This window comes from Ursus arctos, unplaced genomic scaffold (genome assembly GCF_023065955.2).
Source record: "Ursus arctos isolate Adak ecotype North America unplaced genomic scaffold, UrsArc2.0 scaffold_8, whole genome shotgun sequence".
Classification (NCBI taxonomy): Eukaryota; Metazoa; Chordata; class Mammalia; order Carnivora; family Ursidae; genus Ursus; species Ursus arctos.
The window spans coordinates 1810260-1835269 of NW_026623100.1; the positions used below are offsets into that span (position 1 = coordinate 1810260).

The 25010-nt window shown below is 37.7% G+C and overlaps 1 protein-coding gene across 19 annotated transcripts in view; it reads right to left on the reverse strand.

The window, feature by feature from the left end:
* CCDC138 (coiled-coil domain containing 138) overlaps window positions 1–25010 on the reverse strand; it is a 188544-nt gene that overhangs the window by 50305 nt on the left and 113229 nt on the right. For all 19 annotated transcript variants that reach the window (XM_057309185.1, XM_026516035.4, XM_026516026.4 and 16 more), the window contains 2 exons: window positions 22409–22601; window positions 3162–3338 (listed from right to left, as the gene is read on the reverse strand). In XM_057309185.1, the coding sequence (XP_057165168.1) occupies window positions 3162–3338; window positions 22409–22601 (370 nt within the window). The remainder of the gene's footprint in view (window positions 1–3161; window positions 3339–22408; window positions 22602–25010) is intronic.

Consider the following 25010-nt stretch of genomic DNA (forward strand, 5'->3'; position numbering starts at 1 on the left):
CCCTAGGCCCCATCTGCAGAGCACTCCTAACCATTTTCAGATTTGGTGCTATCCCACTGGAATCACTTTTCAAAATTTATCGTTTTACAATACCATTAAAAAACACTAGAAATAAAACAAACATACAAAATACAAGTCTAAATGTTTTGTTGTTGTTGTTGTTGTTAAGATTTTATTTATTTATTTGACAGAGAGAGAGACAGCCAGTGAAACAGGGAACACAAGCAGGGGGAGTGGGAGAGGAAGAAGCAGGCTCCCAGCGGAGCAGGGAACCCAATGCGGAGCTTGCTCCCAGGACTCTGGGATCACGCCTTGAGCCGAAGGCAGACACTTAACAACTGAGCCACCCAGGCGCCCCTAACTGTTTTAAATTATTATTGAACTTGATAAAATTAGTAATTTGACAACTACTACACCAGTTTTAATCACTGTTTCTATACTGACTTGAGTTACAGAACCAATAAGCACTTTGAGTACTCCCAGCCTAGAGCCTGGTCCACTGAAACCTTCCTCTAACCTTTTGCTCCAAAGCCCTGAATGGATGTCAGAGGAATCCCCAAGGCTCAGCAAAGCACTGCAAACAAGATGCTTGAAACATGTCACCTCATGCATAGCTGGCCACCAAGACTCTTTAGTTGTGTGAGATAAGCCATCTGCAAATCTATTCTATCAAGATTTCTCTTCCAACAACTTCCTCCAATAAACTTTAAAAAAAATGGCATGTGGAAATTATGTATATGGTGAAATGAGTTTCTCATCTCAAATCTAGAAAAAACAACATAAAACCAACAGCTAGGTAAGTATTTGCTGCATTCTGATCTATCATTCATTTAACCCCTTCAACAAATTTCTTTGGTTAACATCAGGTACTGGATTTATATTAAAAATAGAAAAATATATCAAGCAAGTAAATATACCTCAGTCAGAAATCATCAAAGATTCACCCATTTTTAATCTTCCAAAAGTTTTCCATCACTAAAAATGATAGAGTTTCTAGGAATCCACATTAGAAATTGCTTTATTTACTCAATTTGAACAAGAAAGGATAACCTTGGATTTGAGCATAATCTGAACAAAGGTAAACACGTGTGAATGAACCGAAAATCTGCTGACTTTATCTACTACTATTTCTCCAAATGTGAATGTTATGGTGCCACAAAGTCACTTCACCCAAGTAGGTTCACTCTTTCATAAAATTATATTTAGTTTTCCTTTGGCTACAAGATTTCATCTCTGTCAGAAATATTCAGACAGATTTGTTTCTAATGAGTAGACATTTACATCTGGCAAAATTTCTGTTTTCCTCATTAAGAAAAATCATGGGTGGTTCAGTCAGTTAAGTGTATGACTCTTGATTTCCACTCAGGTCATAACCTCCGGGTTGTGAGACTGAGCCCTGCATCGGGCCCATGTGGGGCTCCATACTCAGCAGGGAGTCTGCTTGAGATTCTCTTTCTCCCTCTCCCTCTGCCTCCCCCCCGCCCAACTCTCTCTCAAATAAATAGATAAATCTTTAAAAAGAAAGAAAGAGGGATGCCTGGGTGGCTCAGGTGGTTAAGCGTCTGTCTTTGGCTCAGGTCATGATCCCAGTGTCCTGGGATCAAGTCCCGAATCAGGGTCCTTGCTCAGCAGGGAGCCTGCCTCTCCCTCTGTCTGCTGCTCCCCCTGCTTGTGCGTGCTCTCTCTCTCTCTCTCTCACAAATAAATACATAAAATCTTTAAAAAAGATAATAAGAAATAAGAAGAAAGAAAGAAAAATCCAATGAAACGTAACTGTAAATCTACCCACTTTAAACAAGTAATCTTGGGTGTCTGTGTCTCATTTTACTAATTTTTCACTTTTTTGCTCTATAGCATGTATTAGAATTTACTAATATAATGATATAAAACCCCAAGATTATTTAACTAGGTAGCTATACCCTCAACTATAAGTCTAATATCTTAACAGTTGCAAATGGCTAAAAATACTAATAAAATATGTCAGAGAAAATTTGACATTTGGGGGCAGGAAAAAAGCCTCTGGAAAATCTAATCACAGTGCAATGGTAGAATGCATCTTGTTATATCTAGAATCAGAGACACGATTTCAAATCTAAGTCCTACCTCTGCCTAGCTATGGAAGCCATGGACAAGTTACCTGATTTTTCTACACCTCAGTTTTTCTATTCAGGCCCTTCATAGGGATGTTGTAAAAGAGAAATGAGAAGGTATATAAAATGAATTAAAAATGTGAAGCCATACATTGAAGGTACCTAGTTAGAAATATAACTATGCTTTACACCCAGCTGTTCGGGATTCACCCACAAGCAGCACCAAGTACCACAGACTGCTTACTATCATGCTGAGCAATGACTTTCTAATTTTAATTTCCACCTTCTGGAAAGCATAAACATTTCATTTTTAGAAGTGCTGCAGAAGAAGAGGGAATAGGGAAGAGGAAAATCTACAAGTGAAAAAAAATTACTGAGGCAAAATGTTGCTTGTTATAAGTCAAGGGGTTACTTGAGGTTCAAACCAAACCATTTGCAACCAAAGCAAATGAAAATATTTATGTTCAACATCCCCATATATATCTGGGCTAAATTAGGAACCATCAATAGCAAGTTAAAAGAACTTGCTACACCAATATAAAAACCAAAAAGAAAAAATAAAGCCACAGACTATAAAATGTTACAAATATGCATGAAAAAGAATAGCCACATATGTACCTGAGTGCACCTCCCACCCCCCCAACCCTCCAACAAAACAGTAAGGTCGAAGAGGAAACAACAGGAATATGGCTTTGTCCTATTTTCCCTTTAGATGGAGACATACTTGAACATCTCCTTCTAAGCAAGCAGGAAATACAGGATTAGTTAGATCTGTCAGAATGATGAGACAGGGAAGAACAGACAAAGAAGCTCAAAAACATGACGAACAATGAGAAGTATATGCACATAACTGAAATGAGGTGAGTACTGGAAATTGTGCTATGTTAATGGAAATTTAGACATACAACTTTTAGTGATGTTATTAATGACTCTATTACACAGCTGTCAAAAATACTTTTTAACCATTTCTATTATAAAGTACAATATGTCTGATATGTAGTTATACATTCAGAACACAGAGAAAATCATCTAGTGTCATTTCTTCGTGTATCTAAAAACTTTAAAACTTACTAGATTCCACTGTCATCTGAAGCAAACTATCCATGACATTAGAGAGGAGTCCTTTACTGGATATTCGTAGATGATTTACTATTACTGGAACAGCTTTATACTCCAAAAACAAGACTTTTCCTTCATCTGTCTTTAAGTCCAAACAGAGAGAATCAAATGCCTGAGCCAGGTAGTCAGCTGAAAAACAGTAAGATCAACTGCATTATCAGTCAGGAGTGTAGCTGGTAATCAGAAACAACAGAAAGAAACAAAGAAAATACCATCACTTAAATTTAAAAGAGAAACAAAAATTAAATGACCAGAGATCACTGGCTAAATTTGAATGTTAGAACCCAAATGCTTGAAACAAAAAGAGAAGAGAAATTACACTATGATGGGATAAATTTTTCATATTTTAACACCAAAATAACAATAAATTCCATTTCTTATTACAAGAAAACAGTTGATGTTTAATAGTAAAGACCATAGTAATGTTTATTTTTCATATTTGATAACTACCATATGCTTCCAGAAGTGTTATCTTTACCCAGCTTTTGAGATTTTTGTTGTAGTTGTTGCTAAGTGTTTATCTACTTCAAAATGTAACTTTATGCAAACTTTCAAACGAGGATTTTTGTCTCTTAATAAAGATCAAACAGCCATTCAAAGACAACTTCAGAGGACTAGATGTGTTCTGGTGTGTTACCTTTTGTGATATATCTGCCCATATATACAAATATATATATATATATTTATATATATATAGATATAATTTTATATCTATATATATATAAAAAATCCCTGGAACTTTCTTTTTTTTTATATATGGTAGTTCTATTTTTAATTTTTGGAGGAACCCCCATCCTGTTTTCCATAGCTTCCATTTACATTGCCCCCAATAGCGCATGAGGGTTCCCTTTTCTCCACATCTTTGCTTGGAACTTTCTTAAAGATGTTCCACAGATGACTGGGAAGCCTGTAAAGCCAAGATTAAGAAGCACTAATTTAACCAGAATCAATGCAATGAGATAGTAAGATATCATTTTTTATATCATTACACTTCAACACACCAAACAACCCAAATCAGTACTCTTACAACAATTTTACACTGTGCTTTTTACTATACAAGAATACTCCAGTTTCCTAAACTCTTTCAATATACTATTGAAAGGAATTTAAAAAACTGTTTGTGCTGTTCAAATACTAGTGAGTTAATTTTTCTACTGAGATTTCTGTTTAAAGAAGGCTTGAGGGTGCTTTGAAATACACTGAAAATATGACAGAATCACCCCCATTGAAATTTACTACCTTCTGGCTGATGTGTTGCATTTCATCTTTGCTGTTTTAGTTTACATAAACTAAAGAAGTAATTTAAAAGCTTTATTAAGAATGAGAAGCTGAGGATAACCTGTGTGAAATACCTATGAAAGAACTGAAATACATAAATACATATTTAAATACATATGAAAGAATTTTGAGAAATTAAAATCTGTGCCTCAATCAATTTATAGGACATTCTATTCTTACTTTTGGTAGAATTTAGTTCAAAGAACACTGCCATTATTGTATTTAATTTCTGTAATTAAAATAAAACACGGTAAATAAATGTGTATTTAGGTTAAGCAAAGTTGCTAGATTCTGTTCAAGTCTGCTTTACTTAGAAACCTATCTTTAGCATTATCTCCTCCAGTGCCATCCATGTTGTAGCAAATGTTGAGAACTCGTTCTTTCTGATAGCTGAGTAATATTCCATTGTATATATGGACCACAACTTCTTAATCCAGTCATCTGTTGAAGGGCATCTCGGCTCCTTCCACGATTTAGCTATTGTGGACATTGCTGCTATGAACACTGGGGTGCATATGGCCCTTCTCTTCACTACGTCTGCTAAGTGAAATAAGTCAAGCAGAGAAAGACAACTATCATATGATTTCTCTCATCTATGGAACATAAGAACTAGAATGATCAGTAGGGGAAGAAAGGGATAAAGAAAGGGGGGGTAATCAGAAGGGGGAATGAAACATGAGAGACTATGGACTATGAGAAACAAACTGAGGGCTACAGAGGGGAGGGGGGTGGGGGAATGGGATAGACCGGTGATGGGTAGTAAGGAGGGCACGTATTGCATGGTGCACTGGGTGTTATACACAACTAATGAATCATCGAGCCTTACATCGAAAACCGGGGATGTACTGTATGGTGACTAACATAATAAAAAATCATTATAAATAAAAAAAAAAAAAAGAAAGAAACCTATCTTTATTTAGCACTCAGTAGAATACTATAGATGAATCCTGAACTCAATTCTTCACAGATACAAAAGTTTTTATCACAGTGCCACCTACTGTATTTGGCGTAGATTACTTCGCTTCTCATCAATACATCATCTGAGATTAAATAGGTTAAATGCTACATGATACAGCAAATCTGTGAACTTAAAAACCTGTCCTTTATTAATTTGGGGAGGGGGAGATGGTATTTGGTGATTTTATTTTTAAGTTGTCTTACTTTTTAGAGAGAAGTAAAAAAATTATATCATTATTTTAATTTCCCTAATAGTGAAGACTTTCTAAAATCAATACCAATTTAACTTCTAAGAGAATATTTTAAGAAATTTTAGTTATCAATTGTACCAAAACTGGTTGTTGTTTTAAGCAACAAGTGTTTGTGGTTTATTATAAAGCAATACAAATCTAACGCAGTCTAACAGACCTCAATTCTGATCTCAGGTAAAACCAACTCTTAGAAGTTAAAAAATAATGCTTATGATAATGCTAGCAGCTAGCGCTTACTATATGCCACACTCTTTGCTAAAACCTTCACATTAGTTCTCATTTGATCTTCAAAAAAATTGTGGTGAAACACAGAAAAGAAGGGACCTGCCCAATGTCACATAGCTAGTGATGCGACTGAGACTCATCCTTAGTTATCTGACTGCAAAACTGAAGTTCTTAATCCTACATTGTTCCTGTTATGAGAATGGCAATAATTCCTACATTTCTTTATTCTTTAGGCTTGAAGTATAAATAAGTACATAATTTACAAAAATATATATCTGCATAAGTTGGGGGCCAAGTGTTAAGAGAGGCACGACAACAAAACTAGCTCCGATGCACACAACTAAAAAGGACAGAGTATATTTAATTAGAAATTTGTCCCTAAAACAATACTATCAGGTAAGATTCTTACCTTTCAGTTCTCATATCTTTACATAGATCAAACTAGTATGTACATACTGAAGGTTTTATTAATTAAAATGTTTTCACATTGACGACCACATCTACATACTTAAAATTGTTAATGACATATAACATTCCACAGTCCTCATGATGATACTGTTAAAGACCTGATTATTTAGGGTCAAGAAAAGATCTGAGTCCCTTACAAATGCCTGACTCTCAGTTTGCTCTTCCGTAAAAATGACACCACCATCTACCTTATAAGGTTACTATGGGGAATAAATTTTTAAAAACCAAATGAATTATCAGAAAAATGCCAACAACACTGCAAGAACTTATTTCCTTCACTATTCCAATTGCGGGTTTGTCGATTATTTATCCTTTATCATTATTAGACGACACAATAAATCTTATTAAAGGTTATGATACATTTTGGTGGCTCCTGTAAGCAGAATGCACTTCAAAAATGGTAAGCTACAATCAAAATTGTACCTGTTTTGATTCTTAACTATAGAGAACAAAGAGACGGTTACCAGAGGGGAGGTGGGTGGGGACAGAGTGAAACAGGTGATGGGGATTAAGGAGTGCACTTGTCAAGATGAGCACTGGGTGATGTATGGAAGTGCTGAATCACTCTATTGTATATCTGAAAGTAATATAACACTGTATGTTAACTAATGGAATTTAAATTAAAGCTTTAAAAAAACCGCACATTTCTCAAGACAGTTTTGGTAAATATTAATCTTATAAGTGAACTGTTTTATAATTTGAAATACTGCATATTGAAATATTGTAATTTGAAATTACACACATTTTATCAATAAAGACTTTTGGTTGGCATTACAGTCAATCATTTTATTTTGTGAGTATAATGGATACAAGGTTATATCTTACAGTTAAATTTTATTTCAGGGAATCAGTGTAGCACAGTCACTAAGAGTGCAGACTTAACCTCTCCATGCCTCTATTTCCTCATTTACAAAATTGAGATGTTGATAATACTGACATCTCATAACCTTGTTGTAAGGATTCAATGAGTTAGTACATGTAAAGAGCTTAGCCCATAACACAGGAAGTGCTATGTAAGTATTTATTATTATTTCTTTCATTATCTCAGGAGTACATGCTCTTAGGAAGTCACAAAATAAGGTCAGGAGGGTGGGCTCTAGAGATGAGCTGAACCAGACTCTCTCAAATACTGGCTTGACATAACTATCTAACCTCTATAAACTAATAACACTAATATGGGAATAATAATATTCAGAGAAAACCAATAAAGGACTTAGCATTACACTGTCAAAATCACACCAAGTATTATTATCTTTTTGAACAACCTATTTGCACTATCCTCAATGGAAACCAAATATTATATATATTTGGGTTATTAAATATTTAATATTATGTATATTACCTAATACATTAATCTAACTTCTATTTACTTTTTATACTAAATTTATCAATCTTATAATGGATAACTTTCTTTTATAATAGGAAATATCTTACCAAACTTAAAACAAGTCTCTTATTCTGATTTAAAACTTTTTCTTATGTGTAAATTTTTTAGTTCTCCTAAATTTGCCGCAGCACATAAGACAGTGTGTCTTTGGGGAGAGAAAAAAAGATGGTGGAGGAGTAGGGGGTCTTTTTTCAGCTGGTCCCTGAACTGAGCTGGATATCTCCCAGATCATCCCGAACACCCACGAAATCAGCCTGAGACGTAGGAAGATACATCTGGATCTCTACAAATGAACATCTCCGGCGCTGAGTACTGAGGTACGAAGTGGGGAGCTGTTAATCTGCACACAGATATTGGAAAATAAATGGAATGGGGAGGGAGCCGACGTGCTTGGGCGCTGGGAAGTAGTAGCCATTTGCACTGGGGAGCGGGCCAGACTCGAGGACCGGTAGCCGCCGAGAAACCAGACTGAAACCGGGAGCTCACAGGAGCTCGGGAGTGCGTGCAACCAGACTGAAAGCCGGAGCTCTGGAGTGGGCAACCGAACTAGACTGAAACCAGGAGCTCAGGAGTGCACACGCGACCAGACTGAAAACCAGAGCTCCAGAGCGCTCACTCGAACCACCCTGAAACAGGGAGCTCGGGAGCGCACACGGGAACTGGGGCAGCTGGCGGTATTAGAAGCACAAAGGACAGAGACGTGCCGGCCCTGGGAGTGAGGACTGGGAGATCGGCTGTGGGGCACGCAACACGGGATGCTGCAGGGTTTTTAGCAGCACCGGCAGAAACAGAGTTAAGTGGCCAGGAAATCTCAGTGAGGAGCAGACTGCGATCTCTCTGTTCTGAGACAGAGGCTTGGATACGGCCACTGTGCTCTAACTCTAAGAGTCACAGAAAACCGCCAGGGAAAGACGCCAGAGAACAAAAGCCCGGAAATACTGGTTCGCATTGTGCCCATCCCCACCCCCTCTCACAGGGGACGGGGCAACTCTACCCAAACAGGGTTGCCTGAGTATCAGCGCGGCAGGCCTTCCCCAGAAGGCAGGCTGAAAAAACAGGAAGCCCACATCCCTAAGTTCCCTATAAAACAAGTGCACCTTGCTTGGGTCCTGGTCAATAATTTGGGCTCTGCACATCCCCCTAACCACTCCTCATCAGAATGAGAAGGAGAAGGAATCCCCAAAAAAGGAAAGAAACAGAGACTGTGCCCTTTGCCACAGAACTAATGGATATGGATATAACCAAACTGTCAGAAATGGAGTTCAGGGTAACAATGGTCAAGATGATGTGTAGGCTTGAAAAAATATTAATGAAAATATTAACGAGAATATAGAATCTCTAAGGGCGGAAATGAGAGCAAATCTGGCAGAAATTAAAAATGCTATGAATCAAATGCAGTCAAAACTGAATGCTCTGAGGGCCAGGAAAAATGAGGCAGAAGAACGAATTAGTGAGTTGGAAGACTCGGGATGATAGAAAAGAAGAAAAAAATGGAAACTTGGCTTAAAAAAATCCAATCTCAAGAATGTAGATCATGGGAGATTACTGACTCAATGAAACATTCCAAAGTCAGAACACTGGGATCCCCAACAGGGTTTTGAAAGAGAGAGGTCTAGAAGAGATATTTGAACAAATTGTAGCTGAGAACATCCCTAATCTGGCGAAGGAAACGTGCATTCATGGTCAAGAGGCAGAGACCCCTCCCCAAGATCACTAAGAACAGACGAACACCATGTCACATAATAGTACAATTTGCTAATATTAGATCCAAGGATAAAATCTTGAAAGCGGCAAGGGGAAAAGAATCCTCATCTACAGAGGAAGGAATATCAGAATAATGTCAGACCTGTCTACAGAGACCTGACAAACCAGAAAAAGCTGGCAAGACATATTCAGAGCACTAAGTGAGAAGAACATGCAGCCAAGGATTCTTCATCCAGCAAGGCTGTCATTCAGAATGGCTGGAGAGACAAGGACCTTCCAAGAGGCGCAGAAACTGAAAGAATATGTGACCACTAATCCAGCCCTACAAGAAATATTAAAGGGGGGGTTGTATGAAAGTAAAAAGACGCCAAGAGTGATCCAGAACAGAAATTTACAGTCTATAGAAACAAAGACTTCACAGGCAGCATGATATCATTAAAATCATATCTCTCAATAATCACTCTCAATGTGAAGGGCCTAAATGCTACCATAAAATGCCACAGGGTTGCACATTGGATAAAAAGACATGACCCATCCATTTGTTGTCTACAAGAGACTCATTTTGAACCTAAGGATATATCCAGACTGAAAGTGAAGGGATGGAAAACCATTTTTCATGCCAGTGGACCTCAGAAGAAAGCTGGGGTAGCAATTCTCATATCAGACAGATTAGATTTTAAACGAAAGACTGCAGTTAGAGATACAAAAGGACATTATATTATTCTTAAAGGATATATCCAACAAGTGGATATAACAATAATAAATATCTATGCCCCCAACAGGGGAGCAGCTAGACACACAAGCCAACTCTTAACCAGAATCAAGAAACATATAGATAATAATACGTTAATAGTAGGGGACCGCAACGCTCCGCTCTCAGCTATAGATCATCTAAGCAGAAAGTCAACAAAGAAACAAGAACTTTGAATGACATACTGGACCAGATGGACCTCATAGATATATACAGAACACTACAACCCAGAACAACAGAATACTCATTCTTTTCGAATGCACATGGAACTTCCTCCAGAATAGAGCATACACTGGGTCACAAAATAGGTCTCAACTGATACCAAAAGTCTGAGATTATTCCCTGCATTTTCTCAGACCACAATGCTTTGAAACAAGGAAAAATTTGGAAGAAACTCAAACACTTGGAACCCAAGAACCATCCTGCTTAAGAATGATTGGGTAAACCAGGGAATTAAAGAAGAACTTAAGCAATTTACGGAAACCAATGAGAATGAAAACACATCAGTCCAAACCTATGGGACACTGCAAAGGCGGTCCTATTGGGAAACTACATAGCCAGCCAAGCCTCACTCAAGAGAATAGAAAAATCTAAAATGCAGTTTTTATAATCTCACCTTAGGAAGCTGGAGCTGGAAGAGAAGAACAGGCCTAACCCACAAATGAGAAGGCAGGTGATCAAGATTAGAGCAGAGATCAATGAATTAGAAACCAGGAGCACAGTAGAGCAGATCAACAAAACTAGAAGTTGGTTCTTTGAAAGATTTAATAAGATCCATAAGCCACTGGTCACACTTATTCAAAAGAATAGAGAAAGGACCCAAATTAATAAAATTATGAATGAAAGGGGAGAGATCACGACTAACACCAAGGAAACAGAAACAATCATTAGAAACTATTATCAACAACGATATGCCAATAAATTAAACAACCTGGAAGTAATGGATGCCCTCCTGGAAACCTATAAACTACCAAGACTGAAACAGGAAGAAACTGATTGTTTAAACAGATCGATTAATTATGAAGAGATTGAAGCAGTGATCAAAGATCTCCCCAAAACAAGAGTCCAGCGCCTGACGGATTCCCCGGGGAATTCTACCAAACATTCAAAGAAGAAATAATACCTATTTTCCTGAAGCTGTTTCAAAAAATAGAAACAGAAGGAAAACAACCAAACTCATTCTATGAGGCCAGTATTACCTTGATCCCCAAACCAGGCAAAGACCCCACCAAAAAGGAGAATTACAGACCGTTATCCCTGATGAATACGGATGCCAAAATTGTCAACAAGATCCTATCTAATAGGATACAACAGTACATGAAAAGGATTATCCATCACAACCAAGTGGGATTCATCCCTGGGCTGCAAGCGTAGTTCAACATTCGCAAATCGATCAGTGTGATAGATCACATTAATAAGAGAAAAGAACCATATGATCCTCTCAACTGATGCAGAAAAACCATTTGACAAAATACAGCATTCTTTCCTGATTAAAACCTCTCAGAGTGTAGGGATAGAGGGTACATTCCTCAATTTCATAAAAACCATCTACGAAAAGCCCACAGTGAATATCATTCTTAATAGGGAAAAGCTGAGAGCCTTTCCCTTAAGATGAGGAACAGGACAAAGATGGCCACTCTCACCATTATTATTCAACATAGTACTAGTAGTCCTTGCAATAGCAATCAGACAACAAAAAAGAATAAAAGGTATTCAAATTCAAACTCTCTCTCTTTGCAGATGACATGACACTTGATATGGAAAACCCAAAAGACTCCACAACAAAATTACTAGAACTCATACAATTCACTAATGTGGCAGGATACAAAGTCAATGCACAGAAATCAGTTGCATTTCTGTACACTAACAATGAGACGGAAGAAAGAGAAACCAGGGAATCGATTCCATTTACAAAAGCACCAAGAACCATAAGATATCTTGGAATAAACTGAACCAGTGAGGTAAAGGATCTATATTCTAGAAACTACAGAACACTGATGAAAGAAATTGAAGAAGACACCAAAAGATGGAAAAACATTCCACGCTCATGGATCAGAAGAATTAACATATTTAAAATGTCTATGCTACCCAGAGCAATCTACACTTTCAACGCCATCCCGATCAAAATACCAATGACAATTTTCAAAGTCCTGGAACAAAGAATCCTAGGTTTTGTGTGGAACCAGGAAAGACCCCGAATCGCCAAGGAAATGTTAGAAAACAAAAACAAAGCCCCCCGGGGGCATCACATTGCCTGCTTTCAAGCTACATTACAGAGATGTGATCACCAAGATAGCATGATACTGGCAAAAACCAGACACATAGACCATTGGAACAGAATAGAGAACCCAGAAATGGATCCTCGGCTCTATGGTCAACTAATCTTTGATAAAGCAGGAAAAAACATCCAGTGGAAAAAAAGAGTCTCTTCAATAAATGGTGCTGGGAAAACTGGACAGCTACATGCAAAAGAATGAAACTTGACCACTCTCTCACACCATACACAAAGATAAACTCTAAATGGATCCAAGACCTCGATGTGAGACAGGAATCTATCAAAATCCTAGAGGAGAACATAGGCTGTAACATCTTCGACATCGGCCACAGCAACTTTTTTTTATGACACGTCTCTAAAGGCAAGGGAAACAAAAGAAAAAATGAACTTGTGGGACTTCATCAAGATAAAAAGTTTCTGCACAGCAAAGGAAACAGTTATCAAAACAAAGAGGCAACCCACAGAATGGGAGAAGATATTTGCAAATGAAACTACAGATAAAAGGCTAGTATCCAAGATCTACAAAGAACTTCTCAAATTCAATACGCGAGAAAGAAATAATCAAATCAAAAAATGGGCAGAAGATATGAACAGATACTTTTCCAGTGAAGACATACAAATGGCTAACAGACACATGAAAAAATGTTCAAAATCATTAGCCATCAGGGAAATTCAAATCAAAACCACACTGAGATACCACCTTACGCCAGTTAGAATGGCAAAAATGGACAAGGCAAGAAACAACAAATGTTGGAGAGGATGTGGAGAAAGGATGGATCTCTCTTACACTGTTGGTGGGAATGCAAGTTTCTACAACCACTCTGGAAAACAGTGTGGAGGTCCCTCAAAAAGTTAAAAATAGAGCTGCCCTATGACCCAGCAATTGCACTACTGGGTATTTACCCCAACGATACAGATGTAGTAAGAGAAGGGCCATATGCACCCCAATGTTTACAGCAGCATTGTCCACAATAGCTAAATCGTGGAAGGAGCCGAGATGCCCTTCAACAGATGAATGCATGAAGAAGGAATGGAATATTACTCAGCTGTCAGAAAGAACGATTACCCAACATTTCCAGCACATGGAGGGCACTGGAGGAGATAATGCTAAGTGAAATAAGTCAAGCAGAGAAAGACAATTATCATATGGTTTCACTCATTTATGGAACATAAGAAGTAGGAAGATCGGTAGGAGAAGAAAGGGAAGAAGAAGGGGGGGGTAAACAGAAGGGGGAATGAACCATGTGAGACTATGGACTCTGAGAAACAAACTGAGAGCTTCAGAGGTGAAGGGGGTGGGGGAATGGGATAGGCCGGTGATGGATATTAAGGAGGGCATGTATTGCGTGGAGCACTGGGTGTTATACACAAACAATGAATCATGGAAGAGTATATCAAAAACTAATGATGTGCTGTATGGTGACTAACATAATAAAAAATTAAAAAAAAAAATAAAGTGTATCTTCTATTTTTCTCTATATTTATCACCATTTTTCCTAACTATATTTAGTACATATCTTTTTCCTTTTCTGGTTCTTTTACTTGGCTTACTTTGCTCTACCCCAAGATTATATAAACTGAGATCCACCAGCTGCCTTTCATCCCTCAGCTTACTGATCGTCTATAGCACCCGACAATGAAGGCAGAAAACACAAGGTCAGGAAGGAATCAGTTCATCAGCTCTAGAATTTGATACCAATATGAATTTCACTGTTTAACCACTCACCTTTTTTAACATTAATTTTCTCTCCCTCAAAGTTTTCCTCAGGGTAATACGAACCTTCATAAGGTATTTCAATGGCGCTTCATAAACTGTAAGATAGCATTTCCCAAATTGTTCTCCTCAGAAAACTAGTGCTATATATCACTCTTCTGAAAAGGATTTGGAAGTTAAGTAAGTTTGGGAAATGTTGCATATGGTGTATTCTAGTTTTATAGATTCATAAAGTCCACTAGTAATGAAATTAAAGTACTGGCGTTATTAAACTTTACTTACTTTCAAATTTCTCAAACATTTTAAACTAAAGACCACAACAGTGAATTGAATGAAAACTAATCACAGATGTGTTTGTCAATTAAATGGCAAACTAGGGATGGTTTTACAACTTTAGAGAACCATATTTTTGCTTTATGTGCTTTGTTAACCAAAATTAGGAGAGGATCATGGGTGGTAATTTTTATACACCGTAAGGCAATATGTAGCTTATTTTAAACGCATTTTAGTATTTTAAAAATCTATTGCTTAGATCTTTAATAACATACCTGACTTATTTCAGTTAATCATACTCATTCTACCTGTTTGGTAATGATTTAACTAATTTTTAAATTTTGATTCCACCTCTCAAAGTTTGTCTGTGGTCAAATTAGACCTAACAGATTATTTTCTTTTTTAAAAGATTTATTTATATATTTTTAGAGAGAGAGTGAGAAAGCAGGGCGAGGGGCAGAGAGAGAGGGAAAATCTCAGACTCCCCGCTGAGCACGGAGCCCAATGCAGGGCTCTATCTCATGACCCTGATATCATGACCTGAGATGAAACCAAGAGTCGGACACTCAACCGACTGAGCCACCCAGGTGCCCCTAGACCTAAGAGATTATTTTCAACCACCAATTTATACACAAGTACCTCTGGAATCTCCTATAGGGTTTTTTAAAAAATAGTTGTAAGATATATTTCTAAATGAATTCTGAGTGGTTTCTCAGTTATTTCTTTTAAAAACTTTTAAAACCATTTCACAATCAGAAAAAAACACCTAAACAAATAATTTTTCAAATTACAGGAAGAGCATCAATTGTGTATTCACGTATTTAGACGAAGGATAATAAACTTACAGGTTTCTTAGAGTTTCTTAAAATAAATTGGAAATTTAGTCTAATTTTTCAACTTCCATTTTATATACTAAAATTATGACTATACTTAAGAATATACACACTTTTCAGAAGTTATTTACTTCAGAAGTTATTTGCTTAGAAATTGGGCAAAATTCATAACAAAAACAAACAAGACAGCTATGAAGTGACTAGGATGGGCAAGAGGTATCATAATGTGAATTCTGGTTAGAAATTGTGTTTATTACCAATTATCACAGAGAGCTTAAAAATTTACTACATATTGTCAGTACAGAATGAATTGCAAACATACTATTAACTGAAAACAGTTAAGTTACAGAAAAACATGGTATGATAAGGGCACCTGAGTGGCTCAGTCATCAAGCATCTGACTCTTGATTTCGGCTCAGGTCATGATCTCAGGGTGGTGAGATGGAGCCCTGTGTCAGGCTCTGAGGTCAGCAGGGAGTCTGCTTGAGATTCTTCCTCTCCCTGTGTACCCCTCCCCCCGCTTGCGCTCTCTGTCTCTAAAATAAAATAAATAAATCTTTATAAAAAAAATCTTACGTATGATTCATACGTTTTTAAAAGAAGATAAATCAAAAGTAATGTTGTGCTTTTAGAGGTTGATATAACACCACTTGAGGAGCAGCTGTGAGCCCACCACATGTTTTCCTGTTGAATAACTCACTGGTCTTCTTGGATGCCATGCTCTTCCACAATTCTAAACTTTGGCTCATACTTTTCCTTCAGGAATAGCCTTCTTTATTTTCCGCCTATGAAATCCTACACACTCCTGACAGTACAGCTCAAATGCTAACTCCTTTATACTAAATCCTCTCCTGATCCCCTAAATCATACCACCAGAACTAATTTATCATCTCTCTTTAACCAGAAGCACATTATTTAAACTTCTGTGTGGATAATTGTAAGATGAACAAAAAGAAATATTTACAATCTACTTACCCACCAGACTCTAAGGACTTTGAAAGCAGGTACTGTCTTTTTTTTTTTTTTTTTTTTTTTAAGATTTTACTTATTTAACACAGAGAGACAGCCGGCAAGAGAGGGAACACAAGCAGGGGGAGTGGGAGAGGAAGAAGCAGGCTCCTAGCAGAGGAGCCTGATGTGGTGCTCGATCCCAGAACGCTGGGATCACACCCTGAGCCAAAGGCAGATGCTTAACGACTGCGCCACCCAGGCGCCCCTGAAAGCAGGTACTGTCTTATAATTCTTTCTACTTTCTTAAAAAAGTGACTTGCACAGGAAGCAACCAAATTCACTAATTCAATATGTATATATGAAATGCAAATTGTGTCATTTCTGGACTTACTATTCCTATTGCCCTATTTTGATGTTTTAAAATTACTCATTATTATATATCATGATTGTTCTATTTTAACTTTAAAATTGTATTTCTTTTATTTTTTAAACTAAAATACAGTTGACTATAATGTTACAATAGTTTCAGGAGTACAAAACAGTTATTTGACATTTAAATATACTACAAAATGCTCAAGACAATACATCTAGATACCATCTGTCATCATACAAGGTTATTACAATATTACGGACTATATTCCCTATGCTGTACTTTACATCTGACTTCATTCATTCATTCATTCAAAGTAGGCTCCACACTCAGGCCTAGCGTGTGTGTGACTTGACTCATGACCCTGAGATCAAGACCTGACCTAAGATCAAGAGTCAGTTACTTAACCGACTGAGTGACTCAGGTGCCCTAGATTTGTTTTTTTATGGCTGAGTGACACTCCTTTGTGTGTGTATGTGTGTGTGTGTGTGTGTGTGTATGCACCACATCTTCTTCTTTATCCATTCATGTAACAATGGACACTTAATTCCTTATCTTGGTTACTGTAAATAATGCTGCAGTGAGTAAACAAAAGGGGTGCGTATATATTTTCAAACTACTGTTTTTGTTTTTTCAGGTAAATACCTAGTAGTGGAATTACTGGATCATATAGTAATTCTATTTTTAATTTTTTGAGGAACCTCCATACTGTTTCCCACAGTGGCTACAGCAATTTACATTATACCAATAGCATACCAGGCTTGCCTTTTCTCCACATCCTTGCCAAACTTACTATTTCTTGTTTTTTTGGTAACAGACATTTTGACTGGTGTGAGGTGTTATCTCATTATGGTTTTGATTTGCATTTCCCTGATGATTAGTGATGCTGACCACTTCTATGTCTTCTTTGGAGAAATGTCTGTTCACGTTCCCGGCCCACTTTCTAATCAGATTTTCTTTTCAGTGTTGAGCTGTATTAAGTCCTGTATATATTTTAGAAATTAATCCCTTATCAGATATATCACTTGCAAATATCTTCTCTAATTCAGTACGTTTTCTTTTTATTCTATGGATGTTTTCCTTCATTGCGCAAAGGCTTTTTAGTTTGGTGTAGTCTCAATTGTTCATTTTTGCTTTTGCTGCCTCTCTCTTCTCCTCCTGAACACCTATAATGCAATTATTAGTATGCTTAATGTTGTCCTAGAGGCCCCTTATATCACTTTTTTATAATCTTTTTCTCTTTTTGCCGTTCAGCTTGGATGATTTCCACTACCCTGTCTTCCTGACTGCTGAGCTGTTCCGCATCCTCTGATCTGTGGTTGACTCCTCTAGTGTTTCTCCTCCTAAGTTAAGGAATCATCTTTATGATCATTACTTTGAATTGTTATCAGGTAGGCTGTCTATCTCTGTTTTGTTTAGATCTTTTTCTGAGGTTTTTGTCTTGTTCTTTCATTTGGAACATACTCCTCTGTCTCCTCATTTTGTCTGACCTTCTGTGTTTCTATGTATTAGGTAAGTCAGTACATCTCCTGGTCAGTAGTGGCCTTATGTAGAAAACATCCTGTGGGGTCCAGAATCACAATGCGCCCTGGTCAACAGAACCCAACCCTCAAGGGGTGTTCCCTTGTGGGCTACATACACATTCCTATTGTGACTGGGCTGCAACTGCTGTGCCAACTGGTGGGCTGAGGTGACTGCTGGACCAGCTGCCTCCAATGCCCAGCCACGACTACTATGGGTGCACTGGTGGGAGAGTCTGGCCCTGGCACAGCTGAACGAGAGGCCCAGCTACAACTGCTGCAGCTGTGCTGGTTGGTGGGGGTCAATCACCAGTGTGAAGGCTGTTGATGCCTATCTTTGACTGTTACAGGCATGCTGGACAGTGGGAGGTGCTTTAAAAATGTGCCTGCCAGGGCAAGTGCCTTGGGGAAGGTATGTCCACAGGGGAATGCTAGTATAGGGCAAGCAGTGTCATCAAGGTAGATGGAGAGCGTCAACTGGCATGGCAGCATCGTGCCAGCTAGGCTGTGGAGGGCAAGAAAAATTACACCTGTCAGCACTCTGCTCCTAGAGAAAGTTCCTACAGATCGCTACCCCTCCAGCACATGCCCTAAAATTAGTCAATAAATCTCCTTCACTTATGGCTCAGGTGCTTTTCAAACCGCTGCCCTGTGCTGTCTGAGTGAGACTGTGTATGAACCCTTTAGAGCAGAGTCTCCCATTTTCCTCTAGTCCTCCCAGAGTTATGGCCTGCTATTCTTCAAAGCCAGACATTATGTGGGCTTGTCTTCCCAGTGCAGATCTGTGGAGTGAGGGTTCACAATGTAGGGTCTGAACCCCTCAGGCAGGTCTCTGCACCTGTGATGTCCTTCCTGATTCTCGATTACCACACCACGTGTTAGGTTCGTAACCAGACCATGTCTCTTCCCCTCCTACCCTTCATGATGTGGCTTTTTCCTTTTATCTTTAGCTGTAGAATAGCTGTTCTCCTAGCCTTCAGGTCATCTGCAGAAAGAGCTGCTCTATATGTAGTTCCATAGATTTGCTGTATCCATGGGAGGAAGTGAGGTCGGGATCTTTCTAATCTGCCTTCTTCTTTGACTCTATCAGAGTTGCTTTAAAATCTGCTAAGGTAAGCCACTACCCATGTTGCTATTTTACTTGTTTTATTTTTTATTTATTTATTTTTTTAAAGATTTTATTTATTTATTTATGTGACAGAGAGACAGCCAGCGAGAGAGGGAACACAGCAGGGGGAGTGGGAGAGGAAGAAGCAGGCTCCTAGCAGAGGATCCCGATGTGGGACTCGATCCCGGTACGCCGGGATCACGCCCTGAGCCGAAGGCAGACACTTTAACGACTGCGCTACCCAGGCGCCCCTATTTTACTTGTTTTAAATTATTACATTCATTGCAAGTATTATTTCAAACTTTCCGACCACTTTCTCAACTTACACACACTATACTTGAATTTTCATTGGTATTGTTACACTAAGTCACTTGGAGTATCTTATAATTTTTAATATATATGTTAGGAAGAATAAAAGTCCTTTATTTCTGGGGTGCCTGGGTAGCTCTGGTGGTTAAGCACCTGACTCTTGATTTCAGCTCAGGTCATGATCTCAGGGTTGTGAGATCAAGCCTTGCATCAGGCTCTGTGCTAGGCGTGGAGCCTGCTTGAGAGTCTCTCTCTCCCTCTGCCCCTACCCCACCCTAAAAGAAAAAATCCTTTATTTCTGCCATTTAACGTCGGCAATAATCTTTATTATTTTTTTAAGATTATTTTTTTATTCATTTGAGAGGGAAAGATCGAGAGAAAGAGAACATGAACAGGGGCAGGGGGAGGGGCAGAGGGAGAAGCAGGCTCCCCACTGAGCAGGGAGCCCAATGCAGGGCTTGATCCCAGGACCCTGGGATCGTGACCTGAGCTGAAGGCAGACACTTAACCAACTGAGCCACCCAGGCACCCAGCAATAGTGTTTATTACCCTGTCCACTCATCTATTATTTACCTGTATCTTTTTTTAAAGATTTATCTATACATCAAAAACCAGGGATGTACTATATGGTGACTAACATAATAAAAAATATTATTATAATTTTAAAAAAGATTTATTTATTTTTAGAGAGAGAAAGAGAGAGTGTGTGCGGGAATGCAAGTGGGGGAGGGGCAGAGGGAGAAGGAGAATCTCAAGCAGACTCCCTGCGGGGAGTGGAGCCCTATTTAGGGCTCAATCCCACAACCCTGGAATCGTGACCTGAACCAAAACCAAGAGTCAGATGCTCAACTGACTGAGCCACACAGTGTCACACCCACATCTTTATTTATACCCTATTATATCTCACAAAGGATGAAGTTTACAGACGCCAAATAAGATTTATATCCTAATTTTATACTTTTTTTTTATATTAACAAGATTTCTCCTTTTACATGTTATTGCTGTTTGTTAGTGATATTCATAGTGGTCATACTATACAGCCATAGACAGTCATAGATGGTAATGGTAGTATTGAAAGTCAATAGATTTTATGAATTTTGTTTGAAGCTCACTTTCTGAAACACAAATTCCATCAGACTGCTGTAAAAATACCAGAGACTGTGTAGCTTATACACAACAGGAATTTTACTGCTCACAGTTCTGGAGGTGGAGAAATCCAAGACAAAGTTGCCAGTATAGTCGCCAGTACGGTCAAGACCCACTTCCTGGTTCACAGCCTGAAACCTCTTTCTCACTGTGTCCTCACAAGGTGTAATGGCTAGAGATCTCAGTGGAGATTCTTTTATAAGGGCACTAATCCCATTCATAAGGGCTCCACCCTCACGATCTAAGGACCTCTTAAAGGCCGCAACTACTAGTACCATCATCTCTGGGGGTTAGCATTTCACCATATGAATCTTGTGGGGTCACAAATATTCAGAACACAGCACATTATATTCACTAAATTTCTTAGCTAGTTTCATTGAATGTCCTTGATTTATACAGAGTATCCACAAATGAGCAGTTTTCTGTATTCCTTTCTGATATTCATCTTTCTTTTTTTTTAATGGCTCATTGAAGATGGTCAGTATGTCCAATACTGTACTGCACAGAAGTGGTGACAGAGAGCACCTAATTCCCTCTCTTGTTTTATTTCTCTATGGCATTAGTTTTATCAGTAATGCATATTATATTTTACCAAATGATGTTATAATGCATGTTGGTATGTGGTGAACTTTATTTTGGACTAATAGACCCTTCTCATAAATGATGTTTCAAACAGTTACCACTCAAACTGTTTAACTATGAGGACCATAAACATAAGGAAAAAACTAAGGAGACAAGTTATAGTTTCGTTTTTTGTTATTGTTATTGTAAAATTCCATAATCAGGTGTAACTAAATAGTACACACTTCAGAGAAAGTAGTAAAATTAAATTATTGCCATTTTCCACTAAAAAAAATTCAACCAGACTGAGTTATATAATTTAACAAACAGGAATGATAAAAGATGGCATATTTAATGTTTCACTATATTGGTATATACTTTAACAAAAATCTTATTCAGTAATCCAAAAACATAACTCCTTAGAGCTGTATAGCAAAACTGTATTAAAAATGGTCAACTCTGATTGAAACATTATTTTTAATTCATTCATTTCTTTATTCACTATTATACATTAAGCACTATGCTAGTTGCAGGGAGATAATAGTAAACAAGGCAATATTTTTCTTCAGTCAACTTACAAACTAGTGTAGGGACTGACAAAATTTTTCTGTAAAGGGCCACATAATAATATAGGCTTCGAGGGGGGCATATAGTCTCTGTTGCCAACTACTCAGCTCTGTCGTAAGACAAAAACAGTTTATTAGACAATGAGTAAAAAATGAGCTTACATGTTTATTAAATAAAACTTTATTTACAAAATAGGTGGTGGGCCAGATCTGGTCAATGGACTACATATGGGTTGCCAACACCTGCTCCAGTAAAAATTAATGAATTAGGAATTTCAATACTATACAGTAAATGCAATGATTGTGGGAAGCATAGGTTATTGTTGGAACATGATCAAGAGAATCAATATAGTCTTCCAGGAGAAGACAACAATCCAACTGACTACTCCACTTTCTCAAATTCATCAAATAAAAGTAGTTTATTGTAATGTGCCACCATTATAAAAATCTCATTCTAAAAATGGAAAACATTTGACTATGCAAGAATTACTTCATTATATATTATTCTCTTGTTTATGAAAAATTATGCCATAAGCACAAGTGAAAGCTTACCTTGAGTGACTGTTTTGAGAACAATTAAAGTTGATAAAAATCTCAATGGTAAATTGGAGCTCTTAAAGAAAGCAGCTGTCTTTGGTTTATTCTCCACTGAATATTCTAAAGAATTATCTTGAATTCCCTTAGTTACTACTCCTTTGAATATGTCTTCACCCAATCTCCTCAATGTTGATGTCATGGCTGAATGCTGTTAAAAATATGTACCATCTTAGTATATATATTTATGTCCATGATATATTTCAATTACTACAATCAAATACAGAAGCTAAAAATAAGTCAATTTTTTTCTAATTAAAAAATGGGTTGGAACTATGCAAGATTAAAAGGAAGTAATTTTATAATCAACTTTTTAAAATTATTTGACTTTTTCTAAAAGAAATGAGCAGTCAACAAGAATTAAGAAATTGGAAATGTAATTTTCTAAGAAAAAATAAGGAGAAGTGAGACAAGATTCAATTTGAAAATGTTTAAGAATATAAGATCATGATATGCTTCTGGCACAGAGAAATCAAAGGAACAGGAAAGCCGACACTATAGGTTCTTCACTCCTCCACCATTACTGACAAATGGTCTGTTGGTTATATCTTACAATGTCAGCTTGTAAAGTGATCATCTAGGGCCTCACTGCTTTACAGCTTACTATGATCATAACCAACACAGTGATTTTAGTAACTTTTAACAATAGTAGAACAACAAAACACCGGGTTAGAATCATGGATAATTCTGGGGCGGCTGGGTGGCTCAGTTGGTTAAGCATCTGCCTTCTGCTCAGGTCATGATTCTGCGGTCCTGGGATCGAACCCCATATTGGGCTCCCAGCTCAGTGGGGAGTCTGCTTCTCCTTCTCCCTCTGCCCTTCTCCCTGCTTGTGTGCACTCTCTCTCAAATAAATAAAATATTTTTTTAAAAGAGCCTGCTTGAAATTTTCTCTCACCCTCTGCCCCCCCACTCTTCTCAAAAACAATAATAATTAAAAAACTAAAATAAAATTAGATATATTGAGATTTAATGGGTATCAAAAGGCACAATGATTGGGTGGTGAGTGGCTTAACAAATGCAATCTAATTTAAATATTTGGTCAATAAACCTTACATCCAAAAAAGGAAGACTCATACAAGATTGGCAGGAATATAAATTGGTATAGCCATTGTGGAAAACAGTATAGAGGTTTCTCAAAAATTAAAAAAGAAATACTATACGATCCAGTAATTCCACTATTAGTTATCTACTCAAAGAAACAAAAACATTAATTTGAAAAGATATATTCATTCCTATGTTTATTGCAGCATTATTTACCATAGCCAAGATATAGAAGCAACCTAAATGTCTATCAACAGGTGACTGGATAAGGCATGGTATGTATGTATGTGTATATATATATATATATATATATACACACATACATACATACATACATACAGTGGAATATTATCCAGCCAAAAAAAAAGATGAGATTTTGCCATTTGTGATAACAGGGATGAATCTAGAGGGTATTATGCTAAGTGAAATAAGTCAGACTGAGAAAGGCAAATACCATATGATTTCATTCATATATGGAATCTAAAACAAATGAATAAACAAAAAGCAGAATCAACCTTTAAATACAGAGAACAAACTGATGGTTGCCAGAGGGAAGGGGGGTGAGAAGAAGGGCAAGGTGGGTGAAGGGGAGAGGGAGATACAAGCTTCTAGTCATGGAAGGAATAAGTCACAGGAATAAAGGCACAGCACGGGGAATATAGTCAATGATATTATAATAGTGCTATATGGTGACATTTGGTACCTACACTTGTGATGAGCAAAACATAAGTACAGAAAAGTTGAATCAGTATGTTGTATACTCGAAATTAATGTAACACTGTGTGTCAACTACACTCAAATGAAAAAAAAAAATTAAGTTTTTAATATCATTAGGAAAAGATAATATATATGTGTTTTAAAACCTTGGTATAAAAATTGGAGAAAATATTAGAAATTCTAGAGGTTTCTTGATGCCTCATTTTTCTCAGACTTGGAGCTGAAAAGGCTGGCAACCTGGAAAAAAGCTCCAGCATAAGTCTGCTCTCTCTAGCCAAAAGGCCTAGGAAAAGAGCAACGTTGCAAGACAAAAAAACTTTTATTTTTTAATTTTATTTTTAGGGGGGAGGGGCAGAGGGAGAAGAGAATCTTAAGCAGGCTTCATGCCAAGCACAGAGCCTGATGTGGGGCTTGATCTCACAACGATGAGATCATCACCTGGGCCGAAATCAAGAGTCAGATACTTAACTGAGCCACTGAGGTGCCCCAGACAAAAAACTTTTAGACAAAACCACAATCCAACCAAATACCATAGAAAGATCTGTGGTCCAACATCCACCTAAATGAGCAAAATTCCAAGGACAGCCTACATTCTACCCTCAACCAGGCAGTAACAAGGTGTCCATGAAGGCAATGTGAGTGGTAGTTATGAGGCACTCCCATCCCTCCCAGTTAGGGAGGTACCAGTGGAGGCCTAGTGGAGAACCAGAACTCCCCTCCCCACCCCAGATATCAATAGAAGTCTGGCGGGGAACCTGGACATCTACTTAATTAGGGCAATAAAGAGAAGCCATCCTGT